Here is a 23,971-nt window from a genome sequence, read left to right on the forward strand (position 1 = left end):
AATTATGTCAACCAGATTTTATACAAGCCAAGGAAAGATAATTATTTAATTTCCCCTTGGGATTAATAAAGTATCTATCTATCTATCTATCTATCTATCTATCTATCTATCTATCTATCTATCTATCTATCTATCTATCTATCATATACTGCCTTTCATATCTATCTATCTATCTATCTATCTATCTATCTATCTATCTATCTATCTATCTATCTTATTTATATAGGGTAGCTGCCTAACAACTCAGATGCCCACAGATGTGAGTGCAAATCTTACTGATGCAATAAGAAACCTTCCACTTAGTGATTTTGGAATTAGCACCAGCTCTCCTTGATCCAGAACATGATAGAGAGAAAATAAATTGTTAATATCTAGCATGATAAATATTTTGGGAAGGAGCAGGGGTGTCTAGTTAATGCTGAAACTCCGGTATGCACCACTAATCATGTGCACTAATGTCTCTTATCTCTCTCTGCGTTAACAAGTAAGACCTAGTCCACTTCTTCTTCCGGCTCCAGACCACGCCCACCGATGACATCACTTCCGCCTTTTCCCTCCTTCCTCCCCCTCAGCTACAAAATCTCACCACTTCTGCTCTGCATTCAGTCCTGTCTTGTGACTCAGTCTTTCGCATTCTTTTTCTTGCAGCAATTCATATACAGGGCGAATCCCCAAACCTTTATCATTATTTTTTGCTTTCTTTATAGTAAATTATCTTTGTACTTTTATTTGAATTTTTAATAACATTTAAGCTAGTCCATTTAATACTTCTGTATTCAGGCAGCCTCTAGCTGAAATACTGACTGGCCAGCTAGCCTGGGGGAATACAGGTGGCTGAGATGAAAGGACATTCATTAGCTATTGGCTAAATAAGTGGGCTCGAAGGCCTGAATTGTCCCTTCTTGTTTGACAAATTTTGTTTATTTCTTATGATTTATGGATAAACCGGCAAGGGTGGGGTCCATTGAAGGCTTTGTGCCAATCTAGATGTATCTGATTTCACAAGTGGGTACTTTGCTATAAAACCTGCGTAGACACGTCAGAAGCATTGTTTTATTTTGCATGAGCTCCAGTATCAGAGACAGGGACACTTTAGATCTTATTAGCCCTGCCTACAGGAAGAAAGCCTGAAATGGAAAGGATAGGATGAGTTTATGAGCCTGTGTAAAGAAGGTAGGTTTTTAGGAATATGAGCACCCTTATCCCCTCCAGGAGGAAAACATGGGCTGGATTGGGGGCTGAGTTGTGCTGAAATAGGACTGGAATGAACCAGAGGAGTTGGCCTGGCATTACAACATCCTGTTGGTCTAGGACAGGGGTGCCCACACTTTTTCAGCTTGCAAGATACTTTTAAAATGAACACCTCAAAATGATCTACTTACATTGAAAATGCTATATATATTTTATATATATATATATAATCTCGAATTGGTCAAGATGATAATCAATTTTTATCAGACATTCAACAAATAATGTTTAGTTTAGTCAGCTTTTATACAAAGGCAGGATGGCTACAGGAAATGATGAAAGCAGGAAGTGACGTCATCAGCGGGAGCCGGAAGTGACGTCATCGTGGTGAGACCGGAAGTGTATGATAAACCGTTTTCTGAGATATGGGTTGTTGCGGGTATGAAATGGTTATTTTTCTTCTTTAGTTCTGCAGGGTTAGAAAGAGAGGCATTAGCACCATCATACCACCTCCTCCATCTTGTAGCCATTCACTCACCTCTGGACCTGTTGATTGCCTCCTAATCGCATGTGTGTGTATATATATATATAGTGTCAGGGATGCCAGGGGCCATGACCCGGCCGGGACGTCATGAGGGACCGGATGTGGGTCTGCGCCCACCCTGGATCACGTGGGGGTCACCTTCCTGGTTGCTCTGGGGGCCACGGGTACAGGGCATGGAAGCTACACCCTGTAGGGGCCCGTGGTCACCGCCAGGAGGCGCCCCAATGCCTTGGGGACCTGTTACCCCAGCACTTCTGCCACACCAGGATCTGCTGGGGGGAAGACTTTGGAGGATACCCGGAGAGCTGCCGGGAGAACAGTCGACACTTCCGCCACGCTGGGGCGTGGCCAACAGGGGAGTGTCGGAAGCACCTGGAGCTCATCCGGGTCATGTATAAAAGGGGCCGTCTCCCTTCATTCGAGGCTGGAGTTGGGAGGAGGAAGGACGAAGCAAGAGAGGAGAGTGGAGGCGGCCTGAGAAGAAGGCATTGTGGCAAGGACTGAGATTGTTGGGGTATTGTGCACATTTGACTGGGTCTGAGTGACCATTATAGTAAATAATAATTGTAAAATAAACGTGTGGTGGTTGAGAAACAACATGTCCGCCTGTCTGTGTCCGGGCCACGTCCACAATATATATATATATATATATATATATATATATATATATATATATATATATATATATATATATATATATATATATATATATTCATGGCATTCGTAGTCTGAATCACAATCTGTATGTATGGGTGGTTACCCACCAGGTAACGCTTGTGGTTGGTCTGCAAGTTGGCAAACATCCGCCACGGTGCCCTCTTCAGTTCATACAATGTTGCATAGTTTACTGTCAAATGATGCAAAGAGTACGCGACACGTGTTTTGCCCTAATTCTGGGCTCATCAGGAGTACACACTCACTGCACCCCCTCTCGGGGATCGAACCTCGGACGTCAGAGGCGGAGCCTCTTTATGCTACGCCATGGCGTATGGTTCGTTTATTTGAAAGCATGTAGAACAGGGTAATTACATTCATGGTATTCGTAGTCTGAATCACAATCTGATTGTATGGGTGGTTACCTACCAGGTCTCGCAACTGGAGAGGGCACCATGGTGGATGTTTGCCGACTCGCAGACCAACCACAAGCGTTACCTGGTACCATACAATCAGATTGTATCAGATGTAATTTCCCTGCTCTACCTACTGTCAAATAAACAAACCACACGCCGTGGCGCAACGTAAAGATAGACTAACGTTTAAAAATTTTTTTTTTTGAATGCAACGCGATCTACCTGCACTACCTTTCCGATCTACCGGTTGATTGCGATCGACACATTGGGCACCCCTGGTCTAGGAGATGCATCAGGAAATTCGGATTAGCATAACTTTAGAATAACAAAGAAACTGTCTCTCTGCTTTACCATCTGTTCAGACGCCATGCTGCCATCTCTCTGATTCCATCCTGAGGCCATGTTGGTGAAGAGACAATGCCAGAGCAAAGACTAATCAACGTACTAAGACAGAGAGCCACCTGGTACCCTATCATCAGGTTGTGTTATTTTCATTATTACAGGAGGTCCTCGGGTTACGACGTCTCGACATACGAAGTTTTGAATTTACGACGTTCACTCCCGTAAAAATTAAAAAAAATTTAGAAGTGAGTGTTTCGGCTTATGCCGTTAGCATCGTATTTACAGACTAGGGGGGTGAACTAGTTTGGTTGGGGGAAGAATATGCAGTAACATGGCGTATGAGTGAGGGAGTTGGCAAACTAGTTTTAAAGCTGCCACCTTTCTTGTATCCCTTCAGTTCTGTTCGGGACACTGATCTGTACACTTCACTACATCAATTTATTTCAATTTTGCAGCCAGGAAACAATATACGGGCGGCTGCCCCAAACCTTGCTATGGCTCTTTGTCGAGTTTGTGACACAATGTAAACCGTGAGGGAGACTTTGTATAGTCGTATTTCCTAATGATTAAGTAATTAGGGCTGCAGCTCAGTCTGAGTGAGAGTATTTGTGCTTTATTATGAATTTGATTATGACCAGTACGTTAGTCTACTTTTATATTTGTATGAGTTAAACACACCAATCAGTAGTTTATGAGGCCCCTCACCCTGTGATGGCTCCTGTGTCCTTTGGTGGGCTGGAATGATAAACCAGGAAGGAATTGCCATTCCCAGATAAGGCACCACATACATTTTTATTTTCTTGAAAATATATAAGGAGCAACCTAGTTCTCCTCGTCAAAAGAGAAGAAAGTGTCACCTGCTCTATGCTTTGCTTCTTCTAAAAACTGCTGTGTGGGTTATTTGAGATTTTTGCTTAAGATAAAGAACAATAAAGAAAGAAAAGAATCTTAACAGACCCATTGTGAAATCACGAGTCTGGATATTTGCATGACAGTGTGACCACTTAATACATGTGTGTCTGTGAATAGATAGATAGATAGATAGATAGATAGATAGATAGATAGATAGATAGATAGATAGATAGATAGATAGATAGATAGATAGATAGATAGATAGATAGATAGATAGATAGATAGATAGATACGAAAGGCACTATCTGATTGATAGATAGATAGATAGATAGATAGATAGATAGATAGATAGATAGATAGATAGATAGATAGATAGATAGATAGATACTTTATTAATCCCAAGGGGAAATTCACATAATCCAGCAGCAGTATACTGATACAAAAAACAATATTAAATTAAAGAGTAATAAAAATGCATATAAAAGCAGACAATAACTTTGAATAATGTTAACGTTTACCCCCCGAGTCCAATATTGTGGGGTCTCCTCAGTCTGTCAGTGGAGCAGGACGGTGACAGCAGTCTGTCGCTGAAGCTACTCCTCTGTCTGGAGATGATCCTGTTCAGTGGATGCAGTGGATTCTCCATGATCGACAGGAGTCTGCTCAGCGCCCATCGCTCTGCCACGGATGTCAAACTGTCCAGCTCCGTGCCTACAATAGAGCCCACCTTCCTCACCAGTTTGTTCAGGTGTGAGGCGTCCTTCTTCTTTATGCTGCCTCCACAGCACACCACTGCGTAGAAGAGGGCGCTCGCCACAACCGTCTGGTAGAACATCTGCAGCATCTTATTGTAGATGTTGAAGGATGCCAGCCTTCTAAGGTAGTATAGTTGGCTCTGACCTTTCTTACACAGGGCATCAGTGTTGGCAGTCCAGTCCAGTTTATCATCCAGCTGCACTCCCAGGTATTTATAGGTCTGTACCCTCTGCACAGTCACCTCTGATGATCATGGGGTCCATGAGGGGCCTAAATGGCATAATGTGTGTGTGGAAACAGCCAGAGTGGTAAACCAAAACACTAACACAGAACAGAGTGAAAGAGCGCCATCATTTCAACAGCTTTACAGTGTAACACTAAACTCAGTCAAGTCGGCAAAGTCAGCAATCTGAAATGTTGGATTAAAATTGTATTTTTTTAACTTGAAAGAGTCTTTTCCATTTTATTTAAAATTCAGGCCAGAGACACAGCCTGCTACCATCCTTGCATACATGATAGGACGCAAGTGTGAAGACGTCTGAGTAACAGCAAAGCGTTCCTAGCCACCTGCCAACAACATTAAAGAGGGTGATGTTAAAGCTTCACTGCAAGTAAACCAGCGACAGTATTAAACATCTAATAAATTAATATTCTTAATAAAGATAGCATAAGAAAAGTCCAAATATGGCATCAAGAAAGGCTTATGAATGAGAATAATAACAACCACAACATTTATTTCTATTGCACATTTTCATACAAATGATGTAGCTACAGATGATGCCCCCACTGGGCATTCTACATAACATAAATGATCTGAATCAGTCCTCATGGCTTACAGGCTTCACGTGGAAGAATTTAATGATGTCGGTCATGTGGACCTCTGGCCTTCAATCCATCGATGTAGGGACAGCACGGTGCCCTGATCAGGTGGTGGTGCCGCAGATCACGACCACAGAAAACCAGAAAAAGAACAGCAGAGAAAGTAGAGGTGAGCACGGATTGTGGAGCCACCAGGAATGATATTGATAATTAAATGCATAACTAGAATATCAGGGTTACACTAAAATGTAGTGTGACAAGAAGAGACATGAGACATGGCAAAGGTTTGGGGCAGCCACCCGTATAATCTGTATCCTGGCTACACAAAGTAAATGTTTGAATTGTAAGTCAAGTTTACAAGACAGAGTCCAAAACAGAGCTAAATTCCAGGGGAAAGGAGTGAGGCTTTATAGGAAGTCTGGGGAAAGTGATGCCGTCCTCAGGGCTGGGACCGGAAATGATGTCATCCTTGCTGCCGAGGCCGGAAATTATGTCGTCCTTGGGGCTGAGACCGGAAGTGGCGTGTCCAGAGTCGAGGCAGTGGCTCCTGGTGGGATTTCCCAGGAAAGGTCTGCAGGGATCTTAAAAAGAGTGTTAGTGCACCCCACCACCCCCTGGGCAGATGTATTACCTTTATTCTCCAAGCCCTTCAGCTGCCTCCTATTCACACGTGTGTGACAGTAGTTATGAGAAAGCCATGTTAAAATAATATGTTTTTAGCAGTTTTTTAAAGTGCTCCACCGTATTAGCCTGAAGAATTCCTATTGGCAGGCTATTCCAGATTTTAGGTGCCTAACAGCATAAGGCCGCCCGCCTCACCACTTCTTTTAAGTTGAGCTCTTGGAATTCTAAGCAGACACTCATTTGAAGATCTAAGGTTACGATCTGGAATATAAGATGTCAGACACTCCGATATATAAGATGGCGCGAGATTATTGAAGGTTTTAGAACCCATAAGCAGGATTTTAAAGTCAATTCTAAATGGCACAGGTAACCAATGTAGTGACATCAGGACTGGGGTGATGTGCTCAGGTTTTCTTTTCCTAGTTAAGATTCTGACAGCCGCATTCTGCACTCGTTGCAATTGATTGATGTCTTTTTTTGGGTGGTCCTGACAGGAGTGCGTTACAGTAATCAAGTTGACTGAAAACAAAAGCGTGAACTGATTTTTCAGCATTTTGCAAAGTTATAAGGGATCTAATTTTTGTTATATTTCTTAAGCGAAAAAATGCTATCCTAGTAATCTGATTAATACGTGATTTCAAATTCAGGTCAGAGTCAATAATTACCCCTAAATTCTTTACCTCCATCTTGACTTTTAAGCTGAATGTATCAAGTTTATTTGTATCCATTTTTGCCAATCACTAAGATTTCTGGTTTCTCTTTATTTAGTTTGAGCAAATTACTACTCGTCCACTCAGAAACACAAGTGAGACATTGGGGGTCAGTCAACCAAGAGAGTCGGGGTCATCAGGCGCTAATAATCTTAAAACAGAAACATCATAAAGCATAAGCAAGTTTGTCTTGTTTTACACCTACTTTTTGTAGCCTACATTGTGTCTTCGTTACAGAAAAAATCCTGCCACTTAATGTCTGGGAGTTTGAAATGGTTCACCATTTTAAATGATTCATTTTTGTTTTTTGTAAAAGAGAGAAATTACACCTACTTCCATTTGAAGAGCAGGGTCAGCCTTCTGTGGGAGCTCTTTGTCCGGCTAATGACAAGTTGATATTCCTTAGTCACAGCTCTGCCCCTCTGCTTAGACTTCCTTCAGGGTGGGCTTCTGCCTTGAATCTAATACTACTAAAACAGGAGCCTGTCCCAAGTGATCCTGGATTGCATTAAGCCAGTTTGAAAATGGAATGGATGGATAATTCTAACAGCGTAAATTCTTGGTGACACTTTAGTTTAGGTACTACTCATTTACTGTTTTGTAACAAGACCTTAGCATACACTTCTTTGGGTCTTCATAACACTTATAAAGGATCAGTAAAATGTTTATTTATCTCTACAGTGTGACCGACTGACAAAACTTCACTCTGGAGTGGTCTGAGGTGGTTTAACTGACACCCGTCTCTCTTGATGTTACATATTTAGCACTGGCAGACCACGTGCGCTTCGCTGCAGTCGCTGTAGTTGGAATAATTATGTATCTACATGCGACTTATAGAGCTTCTTTATATACAACATTTTTGGTTTGTCCTCCTGGAGCCAAAATATACAAATTTTCTCTATGACTAATTTGTGAATATGCTACATAAAAAATAGAAACGGGAAAAACGGCAGCACCGCCGGGAACAACAGTAAATGAGATAAAGTAAAAGTCTACTAAACACTAAAATACAAAAACGAAGTAGAAAGTAACAGTAAACCGCAACACCGCCAGGAACACTGGCACACCGCGTCTACTAAACACTAATAAACACTAAGTAGAAACGCTAAAGGAAAAAATACTATTCAGTAAGTACTTCCTTATACTAAGGAAAAAGAATGGCAAGACTGCGTCAGCTGTGGAGCTCAGCTCGGAGCGAAATGAAGTGAATGAAATGAGGTGAATGGGAGGGGAGATGATGACGTGACTCCCCCACCTGCCTTAACTCTCCATCCCTCCACAAACACAGTCTCTCAGATCCCAACTCTCCTTTATATAAATCAGTAAAGGAGAGAGGACTAAACATTAAGGAAAAAGAACGGCAAGACTGCGTCAGCTGCGGAGCTCAGCTCGGAGCGAAATGAAGTGAATGAAATGAGGTGAATGGGAGGGGAGATGATGACGTGACTCCTCCACCCGCCTTAACTCTTCATCCCTCCACAAACACACAAATACAGTCTCTCGGATCCCAACTCTCCTTTATATAAATCAGTAAAGGAGAGAGGACTAAACATTAAGGAAAAAGAACGGCAAGACCGCGTCAGCTGCGGAGCTCCGCTTGGAGCGAAATGAAGTGAATGAAATGAGGTGAATGGGAGGGGAGATGATGACGTGACTCCTCCAACCGCCTTAACTCTTCATCCCTCCACAAACACAGTCTCTCGGATCCCAACTCTCCTTCATACGTATAGATAAGACCTGTGAGTATCAGCAAGACATTTTACCATCATGTCAATTTGCCGCACTGCACAGAGATGAATGACCCATCCACTGATGTTTTAGAAGTGTTATGAAGGCCAAAAGAAGCTTTTGTTAAGGTCACATGTTCTTACCATGTCTGCTCAGGTTTAGATATTTCTGTTTAACATACTTCCATGTCCTAAGACAGGGGTAGACAACGCCAGTCTTGGAGGGCCCACAGTGGCTGCTGGTTTTTGTTCCAACCCAAATTCTTAATGAGAGGTCAGTTATAGCTGATGAAGCACTTATTACTCAAGTGACATTTTGATGCTTCATTTTAGTGGCCTAACTCTGCAGAAAAGTGTCAAATCTAGATCAAATAAATTCAACTTCAAATGACTTCATTCCTTTGGCTTGAATTCTTCTATTATGCTTGACACACGCTAAGAATTATAATCTTAACATCACGGCAACAGTAGTTGCAGCAAAATGGACTAATCCTATTGATGGATACTCATTGTGAACATTCAAGCGTGTCTTCTTTACAGTCCATGAACACTTCATTTAGCCGCTTTGTCATTAAGTAACAATTAATTATGTGTTTTTTTACTCTTCCCTGAAGTGCTGTAGTCATTTGACAGAGTGAGAACACTAATCTTTAAGAGGAGGCTATTAATAGTTAATACATTCTAATAAGGGCGGCACGGTGGCACAGTGGGTAGTGCTGCTGCCTCGCAGTTAGGTGACTTGGATTCGCTTCCCAGGGCCTCCCTGTGTGGAGTTTGCATGTTCTCCCCGTCTCTGCGTGGGTTTCCTCCCACAGTCCAAAGACATGCAGGTTAGGTGCATTGGCGATCCTAAATTGTGCTTGGTTTGTGTGCCCAGTGGTGGGCTGGCACCCCGCCTGTGATTTGTTTCCTGCCTTGCACCCTGTGTAGGCTGGGATTGGCTCCAGCAGATCCCCGTGACCCTGTAGTTAGGATATAGCGGGTTTGATAATGGATGGATGTTTATTATTTACTATTTTCACAGTGTGTCCTTTAGGTTATGTGTTCCTTGCATTCTGTAGGTTGAGCCCAAAGAGGCGGGTACACAATACCTGAGGCACCACCCACCACCTAGTGTCCTTTAGGTTATGTGTTCCTTGCATTCTGTAGGTGGAGCCCAAAGAGGCGGGTACACCATACCTGAGGCACCACCCACCACCTAGTGTCCTTTAGGTTATGTGTTCCTTGCATTCTGTAGGTGGAGCCCAAAGAGGCGGGTACACAATACCTGAGGCACCACCCACCACCTAGTGTCCTTAAGGTTATGTGTTCCTTGCATTCTGTAGGTGGAGCCCAAAGAGGCGGGGACACCATACCTGAGGCATCACCCACCACCATTTATACTGTGCTGGATTGGACAGCTTTCCTCATTTTGTCATTGCTGTTGTACGTTTCGGGTTGCATTTCAGCCAGGGTTCTCCCTGTGACTGGGAAACAAATGTATATTTTAGTTCTGCTTTGATAATATTTGGTTTTTTAATTTACTTTTGTTGAGGGGGGCGGCATGGTGGCGCAATGGTAGCACTGCTGCCTCACAGTAAGGAGACCTTGGTTCGCTCCCCAGGTCCTCCCTGTGTGGAGTTTGCATGTTCTCCCTGTGTCTGCGTGGGTTTCCTCGGGGTACTCCGCTTTCCTCCCACAGTCCAAAGACATGCAGGTTAGGTGCAATGGCGATTCTAAATTGTGCTTGGTGTGTGTGTGAGTGTGTCCTGTGGTGGGATGGCACCCTGCCCGGGATTTGTTTCCTGCTTTGTGCCCTGTGTTGGCTCCAGCAGACCCTGTGACCCTGTGTTAGGAAATAGCGGGTTGAACAATGACTGTCTGACATTTTTATAACAAGCTTCTAAATATTAAAGCATAAGAATACTTATGTTGTACTTCTACTGTTAGATTCTGCTCCGTACTTGTAATTTTTTTATTTTTGTACTGTATTAAGGATTTGTTTTGTTCTGTGTATTGTATTGTATTGACCCTTTTCTTTTTGACACCCACCGTACCGTGCAGCCCAGCCTACCTGGAAAGGGGTCTGTTTTTGAACTGCCTTTCCCAAGGTTTCTTCCATTTTTTTGGGGGAGTTTTTCCTTGTCTTCTTAGTGAGTCAAGGCTGGGGAGGCTGTCAAGAAGCCCATAGCAGCAAGTCTTGTGTGATTTTGTATTGCTTTGTATTGTTTAAGCTGTTCTTGCTTTAAAAGGTTTCTTCACTCTGTAACTGGAAATGTAGACAGCTTGAATGTGGCAAAGGCAAAGACCACCCACTGGTTGATCTTTTGGTTTAGTTTTTGGAAAATCAAATTTCCCTCTGCCAAAACAAATAATTGATCTAAATTAAAAAAAAAAGTCAGCATAAAATACTGTTATGATAATGAAATCATTAAAATGATCCTAAACAATAAAAAAAGATATCTTCATTAAAGACACCTTCTCTATTCATTGACAGCAGTGTTTGTGTAAAGAAATATTTTTTCCAGATGCAAATAGCTTTTGATGCTCAGCACGTCTCCGAATTACAAGAGATCTGCACACGCCGGCTTACGCCTGGTGTCTGAGGGTTAGACGGAATGGCTGAATGATAATGAAGTTGAATGAGACAGCCAGTGAATGTGGAGCATCACTCATCAGTCTTACTGTCTGCGACTTCTGACATCTGTGTGTAAACTACAGCCAGTGAGCTGTGCCTTACGCTACAGAGGGGAGCACTTTTTTCTTTTGCCAATGAAAAGCCACCAAAGCTGAGCTGCTGGAAGTGAAAACAAGTGCGAAACTGGAGGTGCTGCTAGTGTTATCATGCAACAAATGAAAGGAAACCCTGGAATCAAAGCAGGAGGCCACCTCTTGGGTTCTTGTGCCTTTAAAATTGGACTCTTCACTTAAGTGAGGATTTGGACACATCTTTAAGGCTGCAAGGAAAACCGTGGTAAGCAGCCGGTCATTTTCATTATTAAATTGCATTTTGCTGAAACCTTCAAAGTCAGAGATCAAGGATAAACAAAACACTGTCTGTTAGCAAAGTGGCATTATTGTTATCATGTTTCTAGATAGAAATTCCCTTGGCATCAGTGACTAGTGCAGGTCTAATGGCTAAATGGGAGATACTGGATCCTTGGTCCAAAAACAGCAAAATCATTATGTACCGAGGCAAAAAAAACGAAAGCAAAACGTGGGACCAGAAAATTCAGAGGAGTGAGCGATACACACTCTGAAGACTTTTAAAAGATGACCATGGGCAAGTTTTGGTAAGTTTACTTATTTCATTAATAGCAGTTGCTCAGAATACGTTCATGTATGCAAATAGTATACAGTAGGTATATCTGAATGTGTGTATTGATGGGACATTCTGTATATGTAGATGTCTGCCTCTCTGTCTTCCTACAGTATTAGAGTATGTTTGCCTCTCTCTTTGTCTATATGTATATATATATATATAATATATTTATATATTTATTTATTATATATATTTAGAAAAAGAGAGACAGAGAGTGAGGACAGCATAGCAAACGTACTCTAATACTGTAGAAAGACAGAGAGGCAGACATCTACATATACAGAATGTCCCATCAATACACACATTCAGATATACCTACATACATACAACTACCACACTATATATGGTATCAAATGGGTGTCGGGGATCTATGAAATAGCAGAAGCATATATATATACATATATACATACATACATACATACAAATACCACACTATATATATATATATATACATATGTATATATATATATATATATATACACACACACACACACACATATATATATATATATATATATATATATATATATATATATATATATATATATATATATATATATATATATATATATATATATATATATATATATATATATATATGCTTCTGCTGTGTCATAGATCCCCGACACCCATTTGATCACCATTAATGAGAAATGTGCACTTTCTCCTTATATCCACTAGCAATTTCTTCACATATTTGGGTTCTTCCCAACTACTGTATGTGTGTGAATGTCAGATTTAAGTGACAGCTCTAAACTGGGCTGGATTACGTGGATGTGTGGATAAGCTGAAGTACCAGTTATGTACAGGCATTGATTCATATCTTGAACACATCACCAAAAGTTTTCAAGTTGAATAAATAGGTTGACAGAGGAAAATGGATACATAGAACTGGAAATATATAAAGTAGATATAAAAGGCACTATGGCAAGGACAGGATAAGCAGGTGCACACACACAATGCTTTTCTGAAACATCATACTAATATAGTTATGTTATGCTTAAATGCAACACGTAGAAGGAGCTTTTGCATAAGGACACTTTTCTAATACAGTGAAATTACTATCTGGCAGATATATAGTGACACAGTAGCTAGCACTGATAAATCACGGCCCAGTGACACTGGGTTCTATTATATCTATTATATAGTGCCTTACACACCTTCCTATCTATCTATGATATAGTGCCTTTCCTATCTATCTATCTATCTATCTATCTATCTATCTATCTATCTATCTATCTATCTATCTATCTATCTATCTATCTATCTATCTATCTATTATATAGTGCCTTTCCTATCTATCTATCTATCTATCTATCTATCTATCTATCTATTATATAGTGCCTTCCTATCTATCTATCTTTTATATAGTGCCTTTCCTATCTATCTATCTATCTATCTATCTATCTATCTATCTATCTATCTATCTATCTATCTATCTATCTATCTAAGGTGGCATGTTGTATGTTTACAATGTCAGGTATGTTTAAGCAGTTGTAGTGTTTCAGGTAATGAAATCTGTAATGAAACAAACACTACATACAGACAGATTGTTAAATTATTAATTATTTTTTATATACGGTACTTAAATGTCCCTATATACTTAAACCGTATAGCAAAGTCAGAAAACTCTTGTATGAGTTTATGATGGTAGAAAAACAATTCCCTAAAATAATGTCAGTGTAATTAACTAAGAGGTCTGTGGCAGCTGTATTTAAATCATTTGAAAATGAGCCACAAACTCTGTTATAACTAATGAGTAATTTAAAGACAAGCAGCAGCCAAGTTAATAGCAGCAGTGATCGGATCACTGAAAAAAAATCACTTTTTTATTAAAGAGCAATTTTTGATTACAAAAAACAAACTATTTTAACCTCCTACTAATTATGCATAGTAATAGCTTAATTCCTCTACATTAAATAGGAAGCCGGTAGAAAAGAAATGTTTTTATTTGTGAATGGAAAAATTTGCATAGTGATTTATGCCTATAATGAAGGGAAGTATTATTTCATCATTTTCTGCTTTGCACATAAAGAAAAAAAAATACGTTCATGCAAAGGCATTTAGAATTGATGAACATCATAGATGTTTTGAAAATAAATGTTCTTAATTGCTATTCAGCCTCGTGGCAAACTTTGTATGTCAGTTTGTTTCACTGATGAATTGAAGCCCCAGTCACACCAGTGTCCTCGGTTGTGTTTCCACTCCAGAATGAGGCATGTGTTTGTCCTGAGAATGAGTGTGGTATCATAATCAGAATCCTGGCATACATGGTTTACTACTGTGTTTCTTTTGTAGGACATACAGTTTACGTCATAATTTACTGAAGTGACTTGCCGTTTGCTGTAATACTCAGATGGACTTCAAGTTTGAAAATCCACACTACGTGACAATACAGGTAAAATAATAGGAAAACAATCACTGTCCAAAAGAAGTCAAATTTTACATTTTAAAGTTATCCAGCTATTTCCTGAATCAGCATATTTAGATTGGTGTTATGGGGCAAATTGTGCTTGTTTATATGTTACATGTTAAAATGTATTTTATCATTTCAGTGCTAGTAGTAGTCATATTGTCATGTGTAGAGAATAAAGTGAAACTCTTACTGGTATGTCCATCTCATACGCAACATGCTGTCACTCTCTGGCACCAGGGTAAACAAGATAGATAGATAGATAGATAGATAGATAGATAGATAGATAGATAGATAGATAGATAGATAGATAGATAGATAGATAGATAGATCGAGTGAAAGGCACTATATAGTAGATAGATAGATAGATAGATAGATAGATAGATAGATAGATAGATAGATAGATAGATAGATAGATAGATAGATAGAGTGAAAGGCACTATATAGTAGATAGATAGATAGATAATAGATAGAGTGAAAGGCACTATATATTAGATAATAGATAGAGTGAAAGGCACTATATAATAGATAGATAGATAGATAGATAGATAGATAGATAGATAGATAGACATGAAAGGCACTATATGATAGATAGATAGATGAAAGGCACTATATAATAGATAGATAGATAGATAGATAGATAGATAGATAGATAGATAGCCAAATTACTGTAGAAAGAAGGATGTATTGTAATGTTATTGCATAATTTATGTCTGACTGATGGGTTATGCAATAGGACAAGATTAGTTGTATTCAAAGTTGGTCAAACAATTCTGACATTTAAACTTTAACAGGCGACAAGACAGGTAATGTAGTACATCTTCCACGGATAACATAAGATACCAAAGGAGATCTTGATATGCCATTTGTATTAAAACGTTTACAGTTTCCCGTTCGAATAGCTTTTGCTATGACAATTAACAAATCACTGGGACAAACATTCAAAAAAGTTAGTTTATTTATTAGAGACAAAGAAACGATATTCACTCAAGGGCAGCTATACATTGCGATGTCACGATGTAAATCCAACCACGGAATCAACATTCAAAGCAATATTGACGATTATTGTATTTACAGTTTTACAGTGAAACTGTAAGTTTAAAAAGTATTTGAGTGTTAATTTCAAAGCCAAACAGAATTAAAATGCATAATGTAACGAATACCTCTAATGCAGCACAAAAACAATTTTTCTTACAATTTATTACGTTTTACTATTTTTTACTATGGTTAATTACTCGCTGTAATGTAAAATAGTTAGGCCTATTATGCATGTGTAACAATTGTCCCAAGACAATAACAATCTGTTTAAATTGTATGTCCGCTTCCCCATACGTGAGCGGCAGATCTGCGAAGTTGCTATCAAGTAGAGTCCGCCTGGGGGTTGGCAAGTGAAGTGAGCAGTGTCAGAGCCCCCTAGTGTAAAAAAAGTTTTGAGCAGATCCTCAAAATGAGAATTTGATTTTTTCCAATTTCAAGTAGTGTAGAACATCGGTTACCTGCTGACTTAAGAGTGGTGAGGTGGGATTCTTCCAGTTGAGCCAGATAAGTCTACGTGCCAATAGTGAAGTAAAGGCCATTACAGTTTGTTTGTCCTTCTCCACTTCAAGCCCATCTGGGAGTCCACCAAACACGCTCTTACTAGTGATTGTGACACTAAGCCTAACTGAGAGGCATTCAAAGATTTTTGTCCAAAATGTTGTCAATTTGATGCATGCCCAGAAGAAGGCCACCTTATAGAAGTTGAAACGGCATGCAGGCAGCGTTCATCAGATGAATCAGCAATGTCTCTTTTTATTTTTTTTAGTTGTGAGAAAGGTGTGATAGTCTGCTTCCTGCCTGGCGCCCTGTGTTGGCTGGGATTGGCTCCGGAAGACCCCTGTGACCCTGCGGTTAGGATATAGCGGGTTGGATAATGGATTGATGGATGGATAGAAAGGTGTGATAGACATCAGGAGCAACGCCAGCACATCTCAGAACACATAATGAAAAGCAGATTTTTTCAATTTTGTATTTAGAATTCAGAGAGGATGCCACAGATTAATGACCGTGTTATCAATAATTCAGACCTGCGTCTAGAAGTAAGACAGCACATGTGAATTCCTGCCTCTGCCAGCCACTAGTCTTCAATATGACGCGTTCCCCAGTGATTAATGCCGGGCGCCACGTCTCTCTACCCCAACCAGAGCCCTCCTACCAGACGTTCTCTTCTCACCTTTTCCTGACAGTATTCCTCTACTTTGCACCCTGATGTGCCTTTTCATTTACAACCCCAATTCCAAAAGAAAATTGGGTTAGGTTTAGGGTTAGGGCAAAATGTTGTGTAACAATGGAAATAAAACCAGAATCCAATGATTTGCAAATTTCATAAACCCATTTGTTATTCACAATAGAACGTAGAAAACATATCAGATGTTGAAAGTGAGACAGTTTACTATTTCATGAAAAATATGACATCATGTTGAATTTGATAGCAGCAAAAAGGTTGGGATGGGGACAACAAAAGGCTGCAAAGGTAAGTGGTACTAAAAAGGATCAGCTGAAGGAACATTTTGCAGCTCATCAGGTGAATTGGCAACAGGTCAGGAACATGATTGGGGATTAAAAGAGCATCGTAGATTGGCAGGGTCTCTCTCAGAAGGAAAATGGGCAGAAGTTCACCAATCTGCAAAAAAAAAAAAAAACTGCGTCTACAAACTGTGGATCATCCATCCATCCATTGTCTAACCCGCTGAATCCGAATAGGGTCACGGGGGTCTGCTGGAGCCAATCTCAGCCAACACAGGGCACAAGGCAGGAACCAATCTTGGGCAGGGTGCTAACCCACCACAGGACACACACAAACACACACACTAGGGCCAATTTAGAATCACCAATCTACCTAACCTGCATGTCTTTGGATTGTGGGAGGAAACCGATGCAGACACAGGGAGAACATGCAAACTCCACGCAGGGAGAACCCGGGAAGCGAACCCGGGTCTCCTAACTGCAAGGCAGCAGCGCTACCACTGCGCCACCATGCTGCCAACTGTGGATCAATTCAAGAATAATGTTCCTCAAAGTCAAACTGCAAAGACTTTGAATATCTCATCATCTACAGTACACAATATCATCAAAAAATTCTGAGAATCTGGAGAAATGTCTTGGGGTGCAAGATAAGACAAGGCTGAAAATCAATATTGGATGCCCGTGATCTTCGGACCCTCAGGCAGCACCTCATTAAAAACAGGCCCGATTGTGTCGTGGAGATCACTGCATGGGCTCAGGTACACTTCCAGAAATCATCCATCTATCCATTATCCAACCCGCTATATCCTAACTACAGGGTCACGAGGGTCTGCTGGAGCCAATCCCAGGCAACACAGGGTGCAAGGCAGGAAACAAACCCTGGGCAGGGCGCCAGCCCACCACAGGGCACATACCCACACACCAAGCACACACTAGTGACAATTTAGGATCGCCAATGCACCTAACCTGCATGTCTTTGGACTGTGGGAGGAAACCCATGCAGACACAGGGAGAACATGCAAACTTGGGAAGCAAACCCGGGTCTCCTTACTGCGAGGCAGCAGCGCTACCACTGTGCCACCATGCCACCCTCTATAAATATATAAAAGAAAAATGAATTATTATTTAATGGTGCAAAAATCATGAAATGAGAATAAAATATTTACTCTGTTACCGATTGGAGTATTCCCATTAAACTGAGGTCCACTACGCTCGATTTATAAAAGACTAAATAAACGATCCATTCGTTTTAACTGACATTCTTATGGATAAAAAAACTCTTTAAAAAAAAAAACGAATAAAGAATAACAGGAAAAATCAGGTGAAAACTCGACCTTCATCTAACTAAATCACCAAAATACAAACATTGGTGTTATGAATAGATCATTTTTTATGATAGTTTGTTCCTGTGAAAGAAAATTTACTTGATCAAAAATAAAAACCAGGACTTCCTTGATATTAAAAACCACGCCTTTCTTGATATTTTAGTTAATAATTTAAAAACATAATACGAATCTGGAAATCTAACAACACAAAATTAAAGTTCAATAAATTCTGAAAAGAACGATACCAAACAATGGCATGGTGGCACAGTGGGTAGCACTGCTGCCTCGCAGTAAGGAGACCTGTGGGTTCCTTTCCCGGGTCCTCCCTGTGTGGAGTTTGCATGTTCTCCCCGTGTCTGTGTGGGTTTCCTCCCACAGTCCAAAGACATGCAGGTTAGGTGCATTGGTGATCCTAAATTGTCCCTAGTGGGTATGTGTGTGCGCCCTGTAGTGGACTGGCACCCTGCCCGGGGTTTATTTCCTGCCTTGCACCCTGTGTTGGCCCGGATTGGCTCCAGCAGACCCCCGTGACCCTGTAGTTAGGATATAACGGGTTGGATAATGGATGGATGGATGATACCAAACATGTATATGTAGGTTTTAAAATAAGCCCGATTTAAAGTGTGACAAAAAACGTGACATAAAATGGTTGCACTTTTAGGCTTAGGATTTTATGTATACAGAGTAGATTCCAATGCTTGTCCCCTCCAATATACACTCCATTCACAATTAAGCACCAATCCAGTCTTGGTTTCCATCGGTCAAAGTCGTAGAGCAGATCAATTTCTGTCAGCCATTTCAAGACATCTGATATTTTCTTCTTCTTTACTGCATCCGTTGACTCAAAACGTGTTCCTTTGAGCACCGATTTCAATTTAGGAAAAACACCCGTGCGCATGAGACGTGCAGTCTCCCCCGTCAGCCTCAGTAAGCATTTGAAAAGATTCCGTTGGTGTTTTGTTTAAATTCTACTAAAACTTTCCGATTGCTCAACTTTTAAACTTAACATAATTCCGGCACACAAGGGGGAAACACAACCGCATTAAATGGTGACTGACAATCGCTTGTCGTGGAGGTGTGGACAGGGGTGTTCATAATCAGTTCTCACTGCTTTGTTTCAGACATAGAAACGCACTCTCGTTATTTAATACAGTCGTGGCCAAAAGTTTGGAAAATGACCCAAGTGTTGGTTTTCAAAAAGTGTGTTCCTTCAGTGTTTTTAGATCTTTGTGTCCGATGTTTCTGTGGTGTACTGAAGTAGAATTACCAGCATTTCAGAAATTTCAATGGCTTTTATTGACAATGACATGAAGTTTATATTAAGAGTCCATATTTGTAGTGTTGGCCCTTCTTTCTTTTTCAAGACCCCTGAAATTCCCCCTAGCAGGCCGTCAATCAACTTCTCGGTCCCATCCTGACTGATGGCAGCCCATTCTTGCATCATCAATACTTGGAATTTGTCAGAATTGGTGGGTTTTCGTTTGTCCACCCGCCTCTTGAAGATTGACCACAAGTTCTCAATGGGAGTTTCCTGGCCATGGACCCCACATTTTGTTCCCCAAGCCACTTAGTTCTCACTTTTGCCTTATGGCCCAGTGCTCCATCATGTTGCTTACCAAGCTGTTTTTGGATGGTTGGGAGAAGTTGCTCTCGGAGGATGTTTTGGTCCCATTCTTTATTCAAGGCTGTGTTCTTAGGCAGAATTGTGAGTGAGAAGCAACCCCACACATTAATGGCCTCAGGATGCTTTACTGTTGGCCTGACACAGGACTCTTGGTAGCACTCAGCTTTTCTTTTTTTCCAGATGCCCCAAACAATCGGAATGGGGATTCATCAGAGAAAATAACTTGAGCCCAGTAGTCCTCAGCAGGCCAGTCCCTATACCTTTTGCCGAATATCAGTCTGTCCCTGATGTTTTTCTTGGCTTCATTGCTGCCCTTCTTGACACCCACCAGGCCATCCTCCACAAGTCTTCACCTCACTCACACATGCCTGCTGCCATTCCTGAGCAAGCTCTGTACTGGTGGTGTCTGCAGCTGAATCAACTTTAGGAGACGGTCCTGGCACTTGTTGGACTTTCTTGGGTGCCCTGAAGCCTTCTTCACAACAATCAAACCTTTCTATCTCCTTGAAGTTCTTGATGATCCCATAAACGGTTGATTTAGGTGCAATCTTACTAGCAGCAATAGCCTTGCCTGTGAAGCCCTTTTTGAGCAAAGCCATGAATGTCCATTTGTGGCTGGGCTGAAATGCAGTGGAAATGGGAAATTGTAATTCATCTGATCTGATCCCTCTTCACAACATTCTGCAGTATATGCAAATTGCAACACTGAGGTGGGCACACTTTGTCCATCCATCCATTATCCAATCTGCTATATCCTAACTACAGAGCCACGGGGTTCTGCTGGAGCCAATCCCAGCCAACACAGGGTGCAAGGCAGGAAACAAACCCCGGGCAGGGCGCCAGCCCACCGCAGAGCAAACTAGTGTGAAAATTAACATTTGTGTCATTCTCAAAACGTTTGGCCATGACTGTAGACAGACCTTGTAGAAGGGTAAAGGGAGGGTGGGGGGATTCTAAAGTACCTGACCACTGGTTGGTAAGAGAATGGGACCTTAGACATTTTATTAAAGCCTACACAATAAAAGAGTATAAAAAAGATAAAAAATAAGGTCACCACAGGTCCTTACACGATAAAACAACTCACAGACTGCCCATGGTGGTTCCCCACATTGGACCTTACGCCACTAGATAGATAAATAGATAGATAGATAGATAGATAGATAGATAGATAGATAGATAGATAGATAGATAGATAGATAGATAGATAGATAGATAGATAGATAGATAGATAGATACTTTATTAATTCCAAGGGGAAATTTCCATACTCCAGCAGCAGCATACTGATAAAGAACAATATTAAATTAAAGAGTGATAACAATGCAGGTATAACAGACAATAACTTTGTATAATGTTAACGTTTACCCCCCCGGGTCGAATTGAAGAGTCGCATAGTGTGGGGTCTCCTCAGTCTGTCAGTGCAGCAGGATGGTGACAGCAGTCTGTCGCTGAAGCTGCTCCTCTGTCTGGAGATGATCCTGTTCAGTGGATGCAGTGGATTCTCCATGACTGACAGGAGTCTGCTCAGCGCCCGTCGCTCTGCCACGGATGTCAAACTGTCCAATTCCGTGCCTACAATAGAGCCCACCTTCCTCACCAGTTTGTTCAGGTGTGAGGCGTCCTTCTTCTTTATGCTGCCTCCACCAGCACACCACCGTGTAGAAGAGGGCGCTCATCACAACCGTCTGATAGAACATCTGCAGCAACTTATTGTAGATGTTGAAGGACGCCAGCCTTCTAAGGAAGTAAAGTCTGCTCTGTCCTCTCTTACACAGGGCATCAGTGTTGGCAGTCCAGTCCAGTTTATCATCCAGCTGCACCCCCAGATATTTATAGGTCTGTACCCTCTGCACAGTCACCTCTGATGATCAAGGGGTCCATGAGGGGCCTGGGCCTCCTAAAATCCACCACCAGCTCCTTGGTTTTGCTGGTGTTCAGGTGTAAGTGGTTTGAGTCGCACCATTTAACAAAGTCCTTGATTAGGTTCCTATACTCCTCCTCCTGCCCACTCCTGATGCAGCCCACCATAGCAGTGTCATCAGCGAACTTTTGCACGTGGCAGGACTCCGAGTTGTATTGGAAGTCTGATGTATGTTGGCTGAACAGGACCAGAGAAAATCCAGTCCCCTGTGGCGCTCCTGTGCTGCTGACCACAATGTCAGACCTGCAGTTCTCGAGACGCACATACTGAGGTCTGTCTGTAAGATAGTCCACGATCAATGCCACCAGGTGTGAATCTACTCCCATCTCTGTCAGCTTGTCCCTAAGTAGCAGAGGTTGGATGGTGTTGAAGACGCTAGAGAAGTCCAAAAACATAATTCTTACAGCACCACTGCCTCTGTCCAAGTGGGAGAGGGATCAGTGTAGCATATAGATGATGGCATCCTCCGCTCCCACCTTCTCCTGGTATGCGAACACTAGAACAGGCTCTTAAATTGTATTAAGTATGGGTGCTAATTAACTTCCATCCATCCATTGTCCAACCCGCTGAATCCGAACACAGGGTCACGGGGGTCTGCTGGAGCCAATCCCAGCCAACATCGGGCACAAGGCAGGAACCAATCCTGAGCAGGGTGCCAACCCACCGCAGGCTAATTAACTTTTACACAGCAATACACTGCAAAAGATGTGCTATTACAGTAGTTAAATAAGTGAGCCTGATGGGCTGAATGGTCGCCTCTCATCTGTTAAATTTCATATGTTCTTATTTACTGTTGATCATGATACACGTCTCAGGATCAATAGGGACATTGTAGTATGAAGTCAGGTGACCCACAGGGCCATTCAGTCTTTCCAGAGTGTCAATTCCTTTCATTTATTTATTTATTTTTTCTTTTACCATAGGTGGCATGCTAAATTCCCTGGGCAGCATGACGAAGCCCGGTCCTCACCATGTGTGGCAGTCACTTTAACTACTCTGTACCCATCATGAATGGAAATGAAGAAACGTCTCCTTCCCTGACCCTCGAGCAGAAGACCGCTTTTGCTTTCGTAGGGATGCTGTGTATTTTCTTGGGACTTCTAATCATCAGGTGCTTTCGAATCTTGCTTGATCCTTACAGCAGCATGCCCTCATCGACCTGGGCAGATGGAGTTGAGGGACTTGAAAAAGGAACCTTTGAGTATGCGCTCGCGTGACCCTACTCGTAAATGAAGGATTCCAGTTCCATCACGTCGAGGGCTTGCATCATAAATGCCTCCCACTGTGTTGTCTCGGCAGTACACACCTTGGGACGCAACACTTTACTAGGAATGACCTTTGGAGACTTGAGATGGATGGGAGGGACTGTGGCCTTGGACCTTTTACAAAAAGTCTGCATGAGCATTAACACAATAATGAAATGATATTCCAACAGATTGATGCCCAAGGACCAAAGGCTTTGCTTTCTATAAGGCACCACATACTGTAGGTGGGATGGGGAATTAGATGGTGTGAAGGTGGAGTCACAAGTGACGTGCGTGACTTGGCTTGGACTCTGATTTAGAGCTGGCGATTTCAGGACCAAATAATAGACGGGGCAATCTAGAGCTCTAGAACCGCAACACCAATGTACTTTACGTTTTTTCTTTTTACTTTCTCATATACAAAGTATAGGGATAGTATTGGAATCATCCAAAAATTCCATTTCGAGATTTTGATGAATCTCGATGTTTTAGATTTCCTTGAGTCTGAAAATACCATTTTTGGAATTATGCGTGTCTGGGTGTGTGTGTGTGTAAACACGATAACTTGAGTACGCTTTCACTTAGGTCAACCAAAACGCAGATTTCTATCAACTTTTCGGCTATTATTATGTTAATATACTGTATGCATTGCTTTCAGTGTTTTCTGCCTTCTTCCATTTATGTAGAACCGAAGGGGCAAACCTTTTTTGTTTCCTTTTTTCATTTTATTTCTTTGAAATATGTTTTGAATCATTTTAAATAAGTAATTAAAGAATAAAAGAACTTGGTTTTCGTTTTTAGACCAGAGGATTACAGTTTTCATCTCCACTTTTCCGTGGAAATTTGGACTGTAAAAGGCTCTGCAGGCTATAAGCTTGTCTTTTAAGTTTGGGGCTTGGCTCCTAGTGGTGAGGCCAACTTTTTTTCTTTTTGAGCTCCGTCATAAGGGAAATTCAGGTCTGGCTTGTGTTTTTTTTTTTACTTTTTCGTATACAAAATATAGGGAAA

At 41.3% G+C, this 23,971-nt stretch overlaps 1 protein-coding gene across 2 annotated transcripts; it reads left to right on the plus strand.

The window, feature by feature from the left end:
* Positions 1-11,430: 11,430 nt before the first annotated feature.
* On the plus strand, positions 11,431-23,310 carry ctxn2 (cortexin 2). Of its 2 annotated transcripts, XM_039772277.1 has the most exons (4): positions 11,431-11,585; positions 11,707-11,904; positions 14,232-14,331; positions 22,643-23,310. In XM_039772277.1, the coding sequence occupies exon 4, from the start codon at positions 22,691-22,693 to the stop codon at positions 22,934-22,936; it is 246 nt and encodes an 81-aa protein (XP_039628211.1). In that variant the 5' UTR covers positions 11,431-11,585; positions 11,707-11,904; positions 14,232-14,331; positions 22,643-22,690; the 3' UTR covers positions 22,937-23,310. The 2 variants fall into 2 exon arrangements, with proteins under 2 accessions (XP_039628211.1, XP_039628210.1); XM_039772276.1 differs by having other exon boundaries at positions 11,431-11,904.
* Positions 23,311-23,971: the final 661 nt, after the last annotated feature.

The sequence above is a fragment of the Polypterus senegalus genome, chromosome 12 (assembly GCF_016835505.1).
Source record: "Polypterus senegalus isolate Bchr_013 chromosome 12, ASM1683550v1, whole genome shotgun sequence".
NCBI classification, from domain to species: domain Eukaryota; kingdom Metazoa; phylum Chordata; class Cladistia; order Polypteriformes; family Polypteridae; genus Polypterus; species Polypterus senegalus.